General features: G+C 36.5%; 1 protein-coding gene across 10 annotated transcripts in view; it reads right to left on the reverse strand.

Moving 5' to 3' along the window:
- Positions 1 to 20,348, reverse strand: part of RBM27 (RNA binding motif protein 27) — an 81,453-nt gene that overhangs the window by 58,054 nt on the left and 3,051 nt on the right. For 8 of the 10 annotated variants that reach the window (XR_014261651.1, XM_082454088.1, XM_082454089.1 and 5 more), the window contains exons 2-6: positions 11,742 to 11,860; positions 9,396 to 9,520; positions 2,018 to 2,109; positions 1,153 to 1,346; positions 146 to 409 (exon numbers count right to left, since the gene is read on the reverse strand). Coding sequence is in view for 9 of the 10 variants with exons in the window: in XM_082454088.1 (XP_082310214.1) it covers positions 146 to 409; positions 1,153 to 1,346; positions 2,018 to 2,109; positions 9,396 to 9,520; positions 11,742 to 11,860 (794 nt within the window). In the remaining variant the exon portion in view is untranslated. The remainder of the gene's footprint in view (positions 1 to 145; positions 410 to 1,152; positions 1,347 to 2,017; positions 2,110 to 9,395; positions 9,521 to 11,741; positions 11,861 to 20,348) is intronic. The other 2 variants (XM_082454093.1, XM_082454090.1) reach the window with 1 other exon arrangement.

Consider the following 20,348-nt stretch of genomic DNA (forward strand, 5'->3'; position numbering starts at 1 on the left):
ACAAGTAAAGAAGCATATGCCAAAAGAGATTCTCCTCCTCATTCATCCCTTTTAATAAAATCCAGACTGTAATGAAAAGGTATGCACTACTAGCAACATTTGCTTTACTAGTACTTTTGGGTACAATATAGAAGAGAACTTTTACCATCATAATCTCTGCATCGCCTCTTTGGTGGAGGGTTTCGACCAAAAGAATTGGAAGAGCTATGATTATTATAGTAATTAGACCAACTCTCCGTTGTGTTTTCAGAGTGGTGCGCAGGTGCGATCACAGTAACAGTGCTGGGAATAGACTGTGCCCCAGAGGAATACTGCTCAGAAGAGTTTGGAGTTGGTGCAGACACAGACACATAGGAACTCTCCAAGTCATTCCTCTCACTCTTAAACTTTGATCTTTCCCTATGTTCTGCTTCAGAGACAAAAAACAAGAAACAAATAAGATCAGACATCTATGTTCTTAAACTACATTTATTTTCTCACAGAAAAAGAAAGATGAGAATACTGAAGTAAACTTCCTGAGCTGTCCATATTTCAAAGTGCTCTCATTACTAATATATCCTAAAACCAGGAATATCAACAGTGTGACATATCTTGACCAGTAACTTGCATAAAATCATCTTTTATAACATCAACATCAATACAAAATGAAGAAAGACCTGCTTCTCTACTGACATTTAATAAGAATGCTATCCAAGAACTGACTTCCAAGCTGCTATCCTGGGAGATCAGTGGTTGGGATCCCAGTAATCTACTTAAATTTCTTTCTTTTTAATTTTAAATACTCTAAGCAACCTTAAAGCAAATCAATTATTTTCAGTCGGGGGTGGGGGTAGGGGAGCAGGCAACCCTCTTCCTCCAGTAACAGCTTTGTTGACTAAAGGACATTTGTTTCAATTATACAACATGACTTAAGTCTACTCACATATTATGATACACTTATGGATAGCTTCTTTTTAGTCAAACTCCTTTGACTCCAACCTGAGAATAGAGCCTTGTCTTTGTAACAAAAATCAAGTTTTTTGAGACAATTCCAGATTTTACATTGTTCAGACATATTAAAGGTACATTTACTTTTAAGGGACACTGTGGCACCCTTGTGATACAGGAAGATAAGCAACTACGGAGTTTTTTGGGGAAGCCTCATGGACTCACCAACATTCCTATTGGGATCCCGGTCTTTGCTGCGCCCCCGGCTTCGACTCCGACTTCGACTCAGGCCTCGGCTCTTACTCCGGCTCTTACTCCTGCCTCTTCTCCAGTCATACTTCTCACGGTACAATTCAGTCCGCTCATAGTACCGGTCATAGTCTCTCCACTTGCCATCGTCTCTTTTTTTCTCACGTGTCCTATAATACACAGATATGAAAGCCATATGTACGCTATAGAAACCAAGTCTGAAAACAAATCAGTAGTATGAAATATCCTCCTTGATTCACCAAAATTCATAGCTTCTATACTTTTCCAGAAAGCCATAAAACCACCATATAATTCCTCTAATCCATTATATAAAAAGAAAAAAACATTCCCTTCAAGTACACTGGGTGGGGAGAAATGAAAAAAAGAGGTGAATCCAAAGTATGGGGAGGGGTAAGAGAAAAACATATTTAAAACTAGAAAAGACAAAAGGCTCAAAACAAAGTTTTCCTAAACAAAGACTAATTTTCTGATGGTAGGCTGATGATTCAACATATAAACTGCACTACTTGTAACAGAAAACGCTACAGATGATTTTAATACTGAGCAACCCTAACAAAATGGAACATTTCATTCATACTCTCTAAGGAGACTGCTCCCACCCCTGAGCTCTTGGGGAAAGCACATAATGACGACTGTTTATAAAAGGAGGAGAAAGCATGACAAAGACAAAAAACAAGAGGGAATGGAAGGAAAAACATTTTCTTTCTTTAATCAGCGTAGAGAGAGGAGTAGAGCATATGTTAAAAATCGCTTTAATGCCCTTCTAAGATAACTGAAAAGTGAGTTATCAATGTCTTCCTAATTAAAAATAAACACAAACCTTCGTTCACTAGATTCTGAACGAGTCTTCTGGGGACTAGGGTATTTCTTTTTTCTGCCATCTCGTTCTTCCTCTGCTGGCTCCTGAAATACCTACATGAAAATATTCATTAGAAACAAGAAGAGTCCTTCTATAAATTATAAAACACATCCACCTGACAATCTTTCTGGCACACGAGAGGGCACAAATATACTGAAATACTGAAGTCAAATCACATCCCCAAAAGCTGGTCAACAGGAAGAAGTAAAAAGGATGCTGAAATTACTTTAACAGCAATATATTAATTTTTAAATGCTAACTTAAGATAGAGAATAGGAGGAAAACAGCAACTCATTCTTTAAACCGAAACAGTAAAAATAGCAAATCTCTATTTCTAAGTATCATATAGTAAAATGGTGTGTGTTTTCCTAATTACAAAATATATTCACACATTAATTCATTTGAGGAGAACTTCAGATTTATTTCACAGAAAACGTTTTGGGAACAAATGGTTAAGTTAACCACTGCTATAAAACTAAGTATTTCATGTGAATTACGGAAAAATGGTATTGGAATTATTGGGAATGTTAAGGCTTCTTTTAAAACTTAACAGTCAAGACTGACCAGAAATAGAGAACTAGTGATTCTATTATAGTTTGTAAACAGAAGTTAATCTCAAAACAAATATATGGCCTTTACCAGAGAGAAATGAAGTAAAGACATTTGGAAGAGGTAAACAAATGCCCATCTAATGGAGAAGCTCACTTAAAAATACACAAATAAGCAAGTGAATGAATGGAACAGAAGATAACAATTTAGTAAAACTCAGGCAACATAAAATGGCAGCCACAATATGGCAACCATATGGTGCTGACAAAAACACTCTACAATTATTAGACTATATTTAAAAATCATTCTTTCTACCAATTTACAGGAAATAGAGGATGCAATCAGCAAAATCCAGAGTCAAAACTCCATAAGACAAATGACTGAGTTTCTTCAACAAAACAAAATTTAAGGAAAAAAAGAGGGTGAAGAAAGGAAGAAGAGAGATAGATATATAGGTAAGTATGAAGGGGGAATTTAAAGACATAAAGAGACTTAAAAGACATCAACTTGGAGAACTTTTTCCTTCTTTTTGCTGTTCTGTATTTTCTAAGGTTTTTTTGATGGACATGTATTAATTCACTCTGAATTTTTCTAATTTTAGGAAACTAGTTTTCATTTTGTTTTTTTTTAAATTTTTTTATTTTTTGGCTGCGTTGGGTCTTCGTTGCTGCACGTAGGCTTTCTCTAGTTGTGGCGAGCGGGAGCTACTCTTCGTTGTGGTGTGCAGGCTTCTCATTGCGGTGGCTTCTCTTGTTGCGGAGCACAGGCTCTAGGCGCACGGGCTTCAGTAGTTGTGGCACACGGGCTTAGGTGCTCCGCAGCATGTGGGATCTTCCCAGACCAGGGATCAAGCCTGTGTCCCCCGCATTGGCAGGTGGATTCTTAACCACTGCGCCACAGGGGAAGTCCCGGAAACTAATTTTCTAAACTACTTTCTAATTAGTTTTTCTAATAGGAAAAACTATTCTTAAAAAGTTAAAGGAGCCAAGAGAAAGAAAAACATAAAACGAAACAAAAACCTGTGCATGAATGTTCACAGCAGCATTATTTATGATAGGCAAAAAGTATTAACCATTTGCCTATTAATCCAAATATCCATCAACTGATGACTGGATAAAGAAAATGTGATATATTCATAAAATGGGGTACTATTCATCCATGAAAAAAAAGAGAAGTACTGATACGTGCTACAACCTGGAGGAACCTTGAAAGCATTATGCTAAGTGGAAGAAGCCAGTTACAAAAGACTACATACTGTATAATTCCATTTATATGAAATGTCCAGAATAAGCAAATCCATAGAGACTGAAAATAGATTAGTGGTTGCCTGGGGTGGGGGCTAGGAAGGGAAGCACTTGGAAGGTGATGACAATGAGTATGGGGTTTCTTTTTTGGAGGATGAAAATGTTCTAAAATGGATTGTGGAGACGGCTGCACAACTCTGAATACAATAAAAATCATTACATTTGTACATTTTAAATAGGTGACTTGTAAAGTTGGTGAATTACACCTCAATAAGCCGTTTAAAAAAAGTCAAAGGGCATGCACAATATGGATGAATCTCATAACAAGGAAGCTAGACAACGGACTGTATGACTTCTACATCCAGGAAGTGTCAAGTTTAGGTTACGGAAGTTAAACTAATCGTTCTAATGGGTGATGGAAAACATAAAAAGATATCAAGAAATCCAAAGCAATATGGGTGGAGTCTTATTTAGCATCCTGCAGTACACTACCAAACACGATTTTAAATCTCAAGCATGGTATTTAAGTGGAGAATAAAGGAGTGCTCCCTTGCTATATAACTAAATAAAATGCTTGATTTGTACAGATTAAAAAAAAAAAAAGTCTATTTGATTCTTGTTGCATAAAATGAAAAAAACAGGAGTACATGGTATTAGAAATAATAGTAGTAGTAACCTTGGGGAGAGGGAAGTGAGAGAGAATGAGAAAGAGGGAATTAAAAAAAAAAAAAAAAAAAAAGGCAGTTCAACGAACTTGATTTAGATCTTCATTCAAACAAATGGGGAAAAAATAGACATTTATGAACAAATAGAAATTTAAACACTCAGTATCTGATGACATTAAGGAGTTACTGTTATTTTTATACATGGTAAGAATACTTGGGCTTCCCTGGTGGCGCCGTGGTTAAGAATCCGCCTGCCAATGCAGGGGACACGGGTTCAAGCCCTGGTCCGGGAAGATCCCACATGCCGTGGAGCAACCAAGGGCTTGTGCACCACAACTACTGAGCCTGCATTCTAGAGCCCAAGAGCCACAACTACTGAGCCTGCGTGCCACAACTACTGAGCCCGCATCCCACAACTACTGAAGCTTGCATGCCTAGAGCCCATGCTCCGCAACAAGAAAAGCCACCGCAATGAGAAGCCCGTGCACTGCTACGAAGAGTAGCCCCCGCTCGACACAACTAGAGAAAGTCCGTGTGCAGCAACAAAGACCCAACCCAGCCAAAAATAAATAAATTTAAAAAAAAAAAGAAAGAATACTTGGGGGCTTTAAAAATATAACTTTTTAGAGATACCTGCTAAGTATTTGCAGATGAAATAATATGTCAGGAATTTGTTTAAAAATAATTTAAGAGGATGGAAAGTGGTTGAAGGTACAGAAAAAGACTGCCCATGGATCTATAATTATTGAAGATGAAATGAGGGCTTCATGGGGACTCATTACATTTTGCCTTCTTTCAAGCATTTTCATAATAAAAACTTTTTATATAAGTTAAACAAAAATAATCTGTATTCTTTTCTATTTTAAATAAAATTTCCAGAGCTTCCTGCGGTAAGGATATGTTTTTCCACAATTATTTAAAACTTTTACTCTGAAATGAGTTACACAGCACTAAACTGTCATATTTTTCTTGAACTAATATGAAGTATATGTAAAGACTTCATACTCCAAAACCTCTTACCTATTTTGAGCCTAGTATTCTAAGAATATGAAAAGTAAATTTCTTTATAGAATCAGATTATGACCAGACATGCTAATTTTAAAAGTTTTTCTTCTATGTTGTCCACCTGACTTAAATTCTTCTACCTCACATCTTCTTTTAGAAGTTTGATCATTACACACATATTTAAGAAGTTTTAATTATTTATTATCTTCGTCTATCAGGGCTATACAAGTGTGAAAGCCTCCATTCCACTGGACCATTTTAGATATAAAAGTATACTAAACAGGTATGTGGATGAGGCAGGATTGGCCCTGGGCTGATGAGCTGCTGGGGTGATGAATACTGGGAATTCATTCAACTATTCTGTCTCCTTTTGATGTGTACTGAAAATTCTCTAAAACAGGGCTGTTTTTTTTTTAATTAAGTGAAATAAAGGTACTTTCAGAAAAACCAAACAGGGGGAAAACTGTGCCAGAGGCTCTCATATTTCCAGTCATAAATCCATGCATTGGGTCTAAGAAAAACTGCCTTCTAACGTTTCAGATGATTGTGATATAGTGTGAATAAGGAATTATAATATCAAAGATCCACTATTTTCATGATTATTCTTTTGCATGTTCATGAACTCAGACAGACAGGGTAAAGGGTTTGATGACAGCTAATTATAACCACAGCAAATTCAGAAGTAATTTTCCAAACGCAGATAGAACACATTGTGCTTCATAAATCATGGCACATATATACCAAGTGTTTTTCCAGCCTCAGGATGAGTTGTGCCAATGATCCAAATTCTCCCACCTGGTTCCCTGTGTGACCAATAGTTTTATTGTAAAACTGATGGTATCGTGTAGCTGGGGACCAAGGAAGAAAGTTAAAACAGCTAGTCCTCAGATTTGCTCCCGTGCTCAGAGCAACTGCAGCAACTGCATCAACTGAGCACAGACCAGAAAAAGAGATAATTAGCCAAAGGCAGTGCTACCTCAAATCCCATTCCTTCAATGTTATCTAACAATTACTATAAACTATCATATTTACACACTATTCTACAAGCTATTATTTGTTAGTAATGACAATTAAGTTACGTATAAAAGCTTGGAAAATGGGGAAAATGCCAGGCAGCATCATTTGGGGTAGTTATACATATACAGAAGCTGAAATCCATTTTTCATAATTTTCAAAATTAGAATTTACTACAAAGATACAAAATGAAATAGTGCAACAATTTGGTTTTTTTAAACTGTTCTTTCAAAACTCAAAATAATGCAATTTTCCTCATATTCAAATGAGCTGTCTTTCAAACAGACACTTCCAATCCACTGACCTTCAAAGACTGTAAAAAAGGACATACGCTGCAAAAATTTTAACTTATTATAAAAAGATTTAACGTATACCTTTTTTTAAGTTCCCTGACCAGGGATTGAACCCGCACCCTCGGCAGTGAAAGCGTGGAGTCCTAACCATTGGAGAGCCAGGAATTCCCTAACCTATACCTTAAACCAAAAATTACACACTATCAAGTATGGAAGTAAAGTTTCTTCCTATTTCCATTACTTGAAGAAACATACTGGGAGCCCCTTCTTTTTTTTTTTAATTGATGTATAGTTGATTTATAATGTGTTAATTACTGCTGTATAGCAAAGTGACTCAGTTATACACATATATATATACATTCTTTTTTTTAAATATTCTTTTCCATTATGGTTTATAATAGGATATTGAGTATAATTCCCTGTGCTATACGGTAGGGCCTTGTTGTTTATCCATTCTACATATAAAAGCTTACATCTGCTACCCCCAACCTCCCAATCCACCCCCCCCAGCCCCCTCCCCCTTGGCAAGCACCAGTCTGTTCTCATGTCCATGATGCTGTTGCTGTTTCATAGACAGGTTCATTTGTGCCTTATTTAAGATTCCACATATAAGTGATATCATATGGTACTTGTCTCTCTCTCTGACTTACTTCACTTGGTATGGTAATCTCTAGCTGCATGCCCCTTCTATTTTAAAAAGACTTTATGAGACAACTAGAGAGCATGAGCCAAAAACAAAAAAGTGACAGTAATCTCAAGTGATCTTAATTAAGTATAGCTACATTTTGTTTTCTTTTAATGTTGGATCAGTTCAATCAAGCTAGCATTTAAAACTGTAACAAAGAGACTTCCCTGATGGTCCAGTGGGTAAGCCTCTGTGCTTCCACTGCAGGGGGCACGGGTCCGATCCCTGGTCAGGGAAACTAAGATCCTGCATGTTGCATGGTGTAGCCACAAAAAAAAAAAGGAGGATAAAAATGTATCAGAAATGACAACTAAATGCAACATGTGATCTTCAGAATGAATCCTGTACCGGAGAGAAAAAAAAAAATGCTATAAAAAAAGGACACTGCCAGGTCGACTGACAAAACTGGAAAACAGACAGTAGATTAAAGTGTTTTATCGATGTTAGGGGACATCCCTGGTGGCGCAGTGGATAAGACTCCATGCTCCTAATGCAGGGGGCCTGGGTTCAATCCCTGGTCAGGGAACTAGATCCTGGATGCCACAACTAAGAGTTCACATGCCACAACCAAAAGATCCCACAAGCCACAATGAAGATCCTGCATGCCGCAACTAAGACCCAGTGCAGCCAAATAAATAAATAAATATTTTTTAAAAAGTGTTTTATCGATGTTAAAGTTACTGAAACTGATAACGGTACTAAAGCTATCTAAGAGAATATCCTTATTCTTATGAAATACACAGAGTATTTGGGGATCAAGGGTCATGATGTATCTGACTTACCCCCAAATGATTCAGAAAAAAATAGTTCTGGGTGAGGATATATAAAGAGAGCAAACAGCAAATCTTCAATAGATGAATCCAGGTAGATGACAAACAGGTGTTTTGGGTACTATTCTTGTAATTTTTCTGTAAGTTTAAAATTATTCCCAAATAAAAAGTTTATTAAATAATTATAATAAAAACAAAAGTTGGGAAGTACTTCTATATAATAACCAACGTTTATGTGCCAGGCACTGGACTAGGGTGTGGGGTGGGGGGTGGTGTATAAATCTCATTTAATCCTCAATGAGATAAGTACTACTATGATCATCATTTTGCTGACGTGAAAATGAAACGAAGAATAACTTATTTTAAAGCTACTATTTTAATTCATACAGCCTAATTTTGGAGCCCATATTCTCATCATGTAATACTAAATACTATGATATCTATATATAAAAAGAATTACAAATGAACTCTGTAAAATTTCCTCCTTGGTTCAAACAATTAGACTACCATCTAAATCATGTTTTTATACTTCAACACTGTGAAAACATTTATTTTCCTTTTCTTTCCTATGTTGAAAGTGATGTTTATAATTCCATTAAGTAAGAAAAACTATATGGTTAAAAAAGAAGAAATGGTTTCTCTTCACATGAAAATGATGTAATGATTTCTCTTGAGGTTTCACTAATACTTTACTTTCAGTCAAGCCTATTTTTTTTTTTTTAATTTTATTATTTTTGGCTGCATTGGGTCTTTGTTGCTGCGCAGGCTTTCTCTACTTGCAGTGAGCGAGGGCTACTCTTCGTTGCAGTGCTTCTCATTGAGGTAGTCAAGCCTATTTTTAACCAAGTTTTCTTTTTCTAAAAGTCACTGGAAAAGATTTCCCTGAACTCCTCAATATTACTAAAATATTTCTTGTAACACTAAACAAGCTACCTGAAATTCTTCCAACTCCTCAAGTCCAAGGAACTAAGAAGCCCTGATAAAGAATCTGCACCATGCCCAAAACCCAGAAACTTCCATCAAGAGAGTTCTAAAGAGGCCAACTACCAGCTAAGAATGACACTAGTAATAAGATCTAAGAAGCGCCCACAAGCAAAAGAAAACTCTGCATTACCTCTTCTTTAACTTCTTCTTTTTCTTGGACTGGTGGCTTTGGCTCAGGCTTAACTGGTTCCAAAGGTGGAAGGTAGTTCTTAGTATAGAGACTTTCAAATAGTTTATCCACAAAACCTGAAGTCTCTAGGAGAAGAAATAATATGTAAGTGTTACACAAACAAACACCAGAAGTTTGACAACACTATTGGCAAAGCTGAGGAAAGTGGGATATCTCATACACTGCTGGTGGAACTAAAAACGAGCCTAACCCTTATGGGGGAGAACCCCTCTTCTGGGTTTTAAACCCTTTGAACATACTTGCACATGTACAGAATGATTTATATGCAAGATTGCTTGTCTGAGTACGTAAAAGACTGGATACAACCCAGATGTCCATGAATAAAAGAATATTTAATAAATTATATGACAACTGAACAGAACACAGAGTGGCTATAAAAAGAATGCGTACTGATAATATCAGCTCTCAAAGATATAAGATTAAATATTTTTTCTATTTATATTTGCATTAAAAAAAACCCTGAAAGGACACAAAAATGACAAAGTTGTGCACTGGAGGTGGGAAGGGAGCAGATGAGGTGAGAGAGACTTTTCATGGCATACCTTTATATTGTTAGATTAAATGTACTGCCTACTCAAAAATTTAATTAAAAATATTTTTAACTCAGTTGAAAAATAAACTTTGACATGCGAATTGATATGAAAATATCATTTTGTGTCTTACTTAAGGGCTGCTCTATTTTGTAACTCTTCAGACTAATTGAATGGGGAGAAACAGATGAATTTATTACAAATTAAATGTCAAAATATTTATGTTATTCAAACCAAAGTTAAATCACTTTCATTGGTCCTACCCCTCAGGAACAGCTAAAGAGCATATTAGAAGTACAACACAGACTCTGCTTACACTGCAACTATTACACATTTTACATAAATAGCTATTTCTAAAATGTCAAATTAATTTTTCTTCAGAAAAGCATCTTTTCATAACTTTTTTATGCTATTAGTTTGTGCAGTAAGCATTTCCCATGATTATAAAATTGTGAGCTCTTGTTACACATAACTTTAAGACAAATTAATCAGACCATTCAAAAGCCCTCATGATCAGAAGACCTTCTTCAAATGCTTCTGTATTTCTAAAGCATTTTTTAAAACAGGTACTACTTTTGTAATTTAAAAGACATATATCGTGACTATCTTTAATTAAAACTAAGTAATATAAATTAATACATTTAGAAAAGAAAATACTCATCGGTACTGGAAGAATCCTGTATTAGATTTATTATGTATAAAAAGCCTTAAAAATGCCCCCCAAAATATGTAATCCTGTGTTTTAGATTGAGAAGCCATATTTACTATCTTTTCTTTCTCAGTAAATATTTGAGTTAAAGGGTATTATCTCATTACCAACAGCTAGATCAACTAGTGAGTATGAATTATCCACATTCCTGTTTGTCCATTCAACAATATTTAATGAGTATCTTCTACATGCCAAGCCTGTAGGTTCTGAGTCACCAATCTCAACAAATGGAAAGACAAAGGGGAGGTGGGGAAACATGACAGGGAGTAACAAGTGCCATGAAAAAATAAATAAATAAAGCAAGGCTGGGAAGAGCAGAGAGTGATTAGGGGCATGGGGTATACTATATTGTATACAGGATGCTCAGGGGAAACCACTCGAGAAGATGACATTTGAGAAGAGACCAGAAACAATAAGAAACCATGTTTCAAGCAAGGGTAAACAGTGTTCAAAAGCCCTGAGCTGGGAACATGTCTGCCATGCTGAAAAAACAGCAAGGTGGTCAATATGGCTAGAATAGAAAAAGTGAGGGGGAATGGTAAGAGATGAGGTCAGAGAAGCAGCAGGGAGGCCCCTAGTAAGCTCCTCAGACTACGGACAAGACTTTGATAAGATGATGAAGTTAAAGACACAAAGAGAAGAGGATCATGCCCATTTCTTCTTGCATATCAAGAAGCCCCAGCCAAGAAGAAGAAAAACAGATACCTTCATTGTCCTAATAAACAGTAAGAATAAGCAACTTCATTATCCTTAAATTGCTACCCCTCAACCATCAACCAGGCTCTACCACAAGCTGCAAAGGATTCATTCACCTAAAAAGCATTTGAGTTACCACTGCCTCAATATAGGAGAGAAGCAGAGAAGGAAAGGGAAAAAAAGTTTTGCCAAAATACACAATAAATAATTAAGCATGAATAGGTATATTCAAGTATTTAAAGGACCCTGACCAATCTCCTTCCTTTCAAGCTTTATCTTCAAGATTTTATCGGGAAGTTTTAAATTTAAAATCTTTACTTAAATACTTGGTTGAAGGCCTATAATAATTACCTTTTTGTAAAAATACGTCAAGTTGATCGGCACAAAAGGCTTTCAATTCTTTCTCAGGTTTGTCCTTCTTGACCAGTGCTACAACATAGTTGGCTAAGGCTGACGGGTCAGCATCACATCTAGTTAAACAAAGAGAAAACAAAAATTTTTAAACATTTTTTTTCAAACACTGATGTCATTAATGAAGTCACCCCTATTTTAGAAAGCTTTAAGTCAAAAACTTTATTTTAAAAAGTGACTGCAAACAAAGGCGACTATTTTAACAAACAGCATATATATAGTACAAGTAAGTTTTTCTTTTTCTGCTTATTCTTATAAAATAATTTGTCTCCTATTTTCAATGTTCTAATCACACTCAGAATTTTGGACCAAATCTACATTTATTTGCTCTCAGTGGTAATAGGGAAAGAGTGGCAATGGACCCTTAAGTTGCAGCTTGACTCCCAGCCTGTAGAAGCACTATGAGTATCCTCAGGAACTATTTGTTCCACATGATCAATGAGGAAGAAGCAGGGAAAGTGTGATGCGACAGCTTGCCCCATTCCCTATAACCCCAAGCACCAACATCTAAAAACGGCAATCAATTTCCACTACTAATCTTCTCAGTGAGTATCTTAAGGATCTTTTTAAGATAAAAAGTGAGAACACAAGAAGGATGTCACCTTAAATTTTATTGGCAAACACTTCAGCAGCTATAAGCAAGAAAGAAAAGATCTGGGAGAACAGAAAGGACAAGAGAAGTGGTGAAAGGGCAGCAGAGATAACCTTCGTCTACGTCACTTTTTTTTTTTCTAGTCAGTAGTAACCTGACTTTGACATTCAAAATTATCTCCTATGCCAGGGCGGTACATGATCCTTGAGTAGCAATCTGCCAGACTTAACATTTTATATATATTACATGAAACAGAAAGTTTCCATGTTATAAAAAATATTTATATACACACTTATATATTTATATTCTATTTTCCCCATAAATGTACATTTAAGTAACATATCCTTTGTGGCTTCACAGCACTGTTGTGAAGGTAAAATGAAAAAATTCAGAATGACAGTAAATAAAATCATTATGCAAGCAAAGTGATCATATCCCTATAATACACTATTCAAATCTAACTAATCTTATTCTATAATCCCTGGGCCTCTACCATCAATCAGAAAGTTAAAAAGTTTCAGTTCGGGCTTCCCTGGTGGCGCAGTGGTTGAGAGTCTGCCTGCCAATGCAGGGGACGCGGGTTCGAGCCCTGGTCTGGGAGGATCCCACGTGCCGCGGAGCGGCTGGGCCCGTGAGCCACAATTGCCGAGCCTGCGCGTCTGAAGCCTGTGCTCCGCAACGGGAGAGGCCGCGATAGTGGGAGGCCCGCGCACCGCGATGAAGAGTGGCCCCCGCATGCCGCAACTGGAGAGGGCCCTCGCACAGAAACGGAGGCCCAACCCGGCCATAAATAAATAAATAAAATTAAAAAAAAAAAAAAGTCAAGAATTAAAAAAAACAAAAAAAGTTTCAGTTCAAGGTATCAATCACATTTCCAATAACTTTATGAGATTAGTAAATAAAAAACAAGCACCAGCACCCTTACTTCCTTTCTAGTGTAATGTATACTTTTAAAATTAATAATTCCAATAAAATAGCAGACTTTTTTCATTGTCAATATTAACACTGTTTCAGGCAAGGCTGGTTCTTTAAATATCCATGCTCATTTATGCAGCAAATTCTAAGAGAGCAAATTGTGATTTTGTCAACTTTACAAAACTCAAAACTATAAAAAAAAAATGATGGGCAAAGGTCAAAGTGCACTAGGAGTATAAGTATACAGATGATGAGCTACATATTAATTTAAAAAAAGCTGGAATTTTAAAGTAAAAACTATTACATTTTGTAGAATTATGAACAGATTACCTTAGTAAATCCAACTGCTAAATTCTAAAATGGATATATAGCATTTCCACCTTCAAAAAATGTTACCCATGCCATGCCCACCTTGGCACTTCCATAAACAGCTTAAAATAGAGATGTGTAGATAGACTTCATTTCACTCCTGAGAACAGTAAGACGTTTGATCAGTATAGTTCTAATCAACATTCAAATGGAGGAGAGGAAAAAGAAATTACATCTCTACCTTTACTTAGAAAGTTCAGATCCTGGATAAGGAAGATATTCTAAACACAGAGAGAAAGGATTTTTTAAAATAAGTAAGAATGGAAGAAAAGAAGCAATGTTATTTTCCCCGATGTTACAGGGACCTTCAAGGAGTCTCATGACCTAACAGGTATAACACTGGGTAAGGATATGAAGTATCTAGTGAGAAACAGGCAAAACTCAGATTACTGGATAAATGAGGTGAGTTAAACACACCCAGATATCTTATACATATATTCAGTATTCAGACTCTGAAAAACAAATGCAGAGTTAGGTTGCTTCTGATGAAATACTTCTTGATGTGATAGTGTTAAAACTCAAGATGGGGGACTTCCCTGGTGGCGGAGTCATTAAGTATCCGCCTGCCAATGAAGGGGACACGGGTTCGAGCCCTGATCCGGGAGGATTCCACATGCTGCGGAGCAAATGAGCCTGTGCACCACAACTACTGAGTCTGCGCTCTAGAGCCCGCGTGCCCTAGAGCCCGTACTCTGTACCAAGAGAAGCCACCACAATGGGAAGCCCGTGCACCACAACTAGAGAAGGCCTGCGCGTAGCCAAAAAAAAAAAAAAAAAACACCTCAAGATGAATAGTTACAAGAAGGTAAAAGAGTAGAAAAAGACTAGACACCAAGAAAAAAGAGTGATCACAGATTCTAAATATTTGTTTAATGTGAGTGAAGAACTGACTGTTAATAACTGATAGTTAGAATTCTGCACCAAATACAAAAGCATGTTTACAGACAAAGGAATGGGACCATTTAAATTTAACAGCTCCTAATATGTATCCATAAAGTGCACCGTGAAGGAAATTGCCAGTCTAAAATAATGAGTCATGTTGAAACTTAAATACATTAGGGAGTTTTTTGCTGTAATTTTCTGTACCTTTATGATTGCTCTTATTTATTCTTTCATCACCACTTACCATATAATCTTTAAAAACTGACAATTACAATACTGTAGCAGCTATGGTACCAATACTAATAGTAGCCCAACAAGACTTCCAGAAGTGTGTCACAAAAATCTGAGCATGTTTAAGATCCTCGGTAGATTACAAAACAAATGCAGGGCCACTTCCTACTTCTCTTACACAAAAAGCAGTACCCAAGAAGAGTATTTAAAACCTTTTAGCTCTTCATTTGTAACCAAAGCTTATGGAAATTCATTTCTGTTTAACTACAGGGACAAGTACATTTTGGAAAGAAAGAGATTTTAAAATTCTGGAGCCATGGCTATGTTAAATACACACGTTTCTAGACAAAAAGGGGCTTCCATTATAACAAAGAGATTAGAAAAGGTAATAATATCCACCTAAAATTACTATTCTACTGTAGTCTTTAAAAGACCTTAACAGCATAATCAATCAATTATTATTCATTTTATAGATACCTAAATCTGTAAATATGTAAAGACAAATCATGTGATCCATTCAAGATCAGGCAGACAGCTTACCTGTGGAACTAAAACTCAGCTGCAATTCCATGCAAGTAAAATCTATCACAGCATATACATTTTTCAAATGTTTATCTGCACAACAAATTAATGTATTGTAAGTCTCAACCAATAATCACCTTTCAGTTAAAATAAAGAACCAACAAAAGAAATTTCCTAAAGTTTAATGGAAGTTACAAATGAGGATTCCTTAAAATTCACATCTTGCATAATAATGTCCTAAGAACGTTTCAATTATCTATCTTTTAATTTAAAAAGTAAAAATTGACTAGAATTAATTTTTATCAGGGGAAGTGAACAGAAATATTGTCTTAAAAATGTCTTATCTATAAAAACCTCAAATTTGTCTTCTCCTTCTAAGTGAAATCTCCATTGCAGGTACTGACACATCTACTGAGCTAGCACCTCAGCTTTACAGATTTAGACATATACCCAATCCCAAGAACAAAGAGTAAAGGTTCTCCCTTACTTTAAGTCCCAAGCCAAGAAACACCACTAACTACTTTAGGAAAAAGCCAAGGCTACCTAAACCTCATCCATTTTCAGAAAAACCTACATGTTTCTGAATGTGGGCTGTTTTAAGTTCTACCTCAGTGTGATTTTTGTTTCAGAGGTGAGACAACTAATGACTATGCTACTGGGCCACAGGAAAAAAACCTCCTGATCCTAATGTGCATCAACAGCCATTAAAAATGTTCATACTCACGGGGCTTCCCTGGTGGCGCAGTGGTTAAGAATCTGCCTGCCAATGCAGGGGGCGCGGGTTCGAGCCCTGGTCTGGGAAGATCCCACATGCTGCAGAGCAACTGGGCCCGTGAGCCACAATTACTGAGCCTGTGCTCCGCAACAAGAGAGGCCGCGATAGTGAGAGGCCCGCGCACCGCGATGAAGAGTGGCCCCCGCTTGCCACAACTAGAGAAAGCCCTCGCACAGAAACGAAGACCCAACACAGCCAAAAATTAATTAATTAATTAATTAAAAAAAAAAAAAAGTTCATACTCAGGACTTCCCTGGTGGTGCAGTGGTTAAGAATCCACCTGCCAATGCAGGGGACACGGGTTCGAGCTCTGGTCTGGGAAGATGCCACATGCCGCAGAGCAACTAAGCCCGCGTGCCACAACTACTGAAGCCTGCATGCCTAGAGCCTGTGCTCCACAACAAGAGAAGTGCCCGCTCGCTGCAACCAGAGAAAGCCCGCGCGCAGCAACGAAGACCCAACGCAGCCAAAAATAAAGAAATAAATTAATTAATTAAAAAAAAATGTCCATACTCTTTGACTAGTAGTTGTACTTATGGGAAACAAACCTCAGGAAATAAAGCCAAACGTAGAAAATATTATGGGTACCTAAGAGACACTAAATACATATACATGTATTATATAAAAACAGCATTATTTTTAACAGAAAAAGGAAAGTCAAAGTAACCACTCTTATTGTTGAATGTTTATGAAACATTAGGCATCCAAAGTGATTATTATAGAAACAATACACAAATATTAAAATGCTAACATCAACTGGAGAAATCAACATAAAAAATTTTACATTTGAGGGACTTCCCTGGTGGTCCAGTGGTAAAGAATCCGCCTCCCAATGCAGGGGATGCGAGTTCAATCCCTGGTCAGAGAACTAAGATCCCACATGCTGCAGGGCAACTAAGCCCGCGTACCACAACTACTGAGCTCGTGCATCTCAACTAGAGAGCCCATGTGCCCTGGAGCCCACGCACCACAACTAGAGACAAGCCCGCACGCCGCAACGAAGAGCCCACGTGCCACAGCAAAGACCCGATGCAGCCAAAAATAAAAAAAATTTTTTTTAAATTTTACATTTGAGTCTAATTACAGCTACATGAAAGTTCATACACAGAAGAGAAACTAGAAATAAGTATATACAAATAATTTTATCCTCTTCTGTCCCTTCTACATTTTCTGTAATGCAATAATGCTTTTATTTCTACTTATAAAAAAGTAAAAAAACAGGAAGTCTGACACTGAGATCGATGTTCAGAATATTCCTTTGATAAGAAAGTACTGGAAAAATAAGTAAAATCTGAGTTGATTTTATCAGAGTATAAGTGAATAAATAACTATTAATTTCTAAGAACCTGTTAACTCATATTAAGAAACACAAATATTGGTACTTCTACTTCTTTTCAAATGAAAGCTTTCATATTCCCCTTCATTAATTAGGGGCTTTCATAAATGAATATGATGTAGAAGAAAATATCCCTAGATTTATCTGGAGGGGAAAATATATGACCCTCAGTTGTATCTCATTGTGATACTTGGACTATGGCTCCTAGTGCAGTAGCCCCCAGCTAAGCACACCCAGAAAATTAGACTACTAAAACAAAATCTTACTTTTCTAATTGTGACCAACCTAAATATACATATGAGGACATTGATTCATTTAAACATTTACTGAGTCTTAACAAAATGCCAAGCATCTTGCTGGGTAATGGAATTACTTTGAGCAAGACAGACCTTGCCCTGCAGTCACAAGGCTAAGAGATGGAAATGAAAACAAATAATTATAGTACAAAATATCAAACGGTTTAAAAAAAGAGATTAATAATGAAGTAACAACACTGTGAGAGGATGAGACAAGACAGTGGTAGGAAACATAAGGCTATAAAAGCAATATATGGCTTCTAGCCTACAACAATTGGGCCAGGGAGAATGAGGTCAGAAATATTTAGGAGGCGGACCAAAGGACATAAGAACAAATACCTTCCTAACTTAGTATACTATAACTTGCCAAGAAGTCTTCCGGTCAAAATAAGTCTCTTTCTATGAAATAGTGAACGGTCTCCTTAAACAAGTCCCACGGGACTTTACAGGCACACCAATTCTATAAAGCCACTACATACATTTCAGAAAATTATCACTACTTTTTGATCTTAAGAACATATTTACAAAATACTCATTTTACCCTTGTAGTTTATTTATCAGGGAGATGTGATCTAACAGCTGCTACATGGTGATTTTTCTTCCCATTTGAGCAACTGCAGAGATTACTAGTCAGAGTTAACTTGATAAGGACTGCAAACCTATAAGCAGAATGTAAACTTTAGAGTTCAACCCAAGTATACACCCGCTGACCACCGAGTCATAAAATGACCTCAATGAACCTTATTGCTGCCTTTTCCATCACACTCAGAAATGAAACACAGTCAAATGAAACACAGTCAGGTACAAAGACCTGAACTCACAGAAACTGCACACCAAGTCCTTTCACTAGGAATTCTTGTCCCTACCTATAGGGCCTGTAAGGAGAATCTAACCCTGTCATGCACTAGATTGATTACTTTGTAAGAGGCAGCAGCGCTTAACATTAGTAAGTAAAATTTTTGCAAAAAGAGTTCAACATATTTTCACATTCCAAAAACCATAAAATTTCATTTATATTTAATGATTCTGAGGTACACAAAGCACTTTTTATAGTCTGCATCATAATACTCATATCATATTTGTGAGGTAGGTAAAAGGCTAAAGTAATTAACTCTGTTTAATACAGGAAGGTTAGACAATCTCTCCAAAGTCAAACAGTGAATCACATATAGAACTAGAAGCTAAATGCCCTAAGTCACATAATGATGCTCTACTAAAATAGATAGATGATAGATAAATAGATGGATACAACTGTCCAAAAAGTATTACAAACCCCATCACTCTTTTTAAAACATATTAATAGGACAAATTTTTGTTATTCATAGCTTTTTTTCTTCCAGTTTTATTAAGATACAATTGACATACAGAACTATATACATCTGAAGTGTACAGCATTAATGATTTGATTTACATACATGAAATGAGTACCACAATAAATTTAGTGAACATCCATCATCTCATACAGACACAAAATAAAAGAAAAAATACACATTTTTTCCTTGTGATGAGAAGTCAGGATTTACTCTCAACTTTCATATGTAACGCAGCAGTATTAATTATATTAGTTATGTTTCACTTCCCTAGTACTTCTGCATCTTATACCTGGAAGTTTGTGCCTTTTGACTATCTTCAATTCCCCTCCCGCCACCCCCAACCTCTGGTAACCACAAATCTGATCTCTTTTTGTATGAGTTTGTTTGTTTTTGAAGTAAAATTGACCTACAACACTTACGTTAGTTCCTGGTGCACAACATAGTGATTCAATATTTCTATACATTACAAAATGACCATCACAAGACAAATTTTTACAATAAGCCTAACAAGCAGCAGTAAATTAGATGTATTTGTATGTATTTAATATATGTAATACAAATAACTTAAAACATTCCTCATTAAAGACAGCATTTTTGGTAGAAATGCATGTTTGTTGTTGAAAAATGCTTGCCTGAACATTTTCTAAACTTGTAGAAATTTCTCTAGTGATTGATTTATCCCCGAGGTTTACTTAGACCCTTACCTTTAAGGAGTCCAAATACTTAAAATGAGCAGTTATTTCTAATAAAAAGAAACCACAACATATCCTACTTAAGCATAATCCCTACACAGTCTCTATAACTAGGATACCTAGGAGGTTTTGAAAGTGAAGAAAGATGAGGACCCCAAAGAAGATGTGTAAGTTCAGTCTGTTCATGCAGTGGTAGGAAGAGACAAACTCCTTGACTAAGATGGTTTCTCTCCCGTTTACTGCACTGCCAACAAAAATGGTACTGGGTTTCTCACAGCCAGTTAAGGAGTCATTTCTTCTAGCCTCCCTCCTTCTCATTTTCCTCTAGTAAAGTAATAGATATGTCCCACACCTACAAAAGGAGTGGAAGGAAACAGATAAGCTCTAACAGCATGAGATTTCTTATTTGTCTACAGGGAATAATCACATACAAACTGGACTGGCTTAGTAATATCCTGTTACGTGCCTTCGTTTCACTATGACGAGGTGGACCATGCTTAAAAATCCCTAAAAATCAAAAACTTTTATAAATTTAGTTAACTTTTTTTTTCTTTTTTGGCCACCCGTGTGGCTTGCAGGATCTTAGTTCCCAGACCAGGGATTGAAGCCGGGTCCACGGCAGTG

The sequence above is a fragment of the Balaenoptera physalus genome (genome assembly GCF_965194825.1).
Source record: "Balaenoptera physalus genome assembly, chromosome: 3".
NCBI lineage: Eukaryota > Metazoa > Chordata > Mammalia > Artiodactyla > Balaenopteridae > Balaenoptera > Balaenoptera physalus.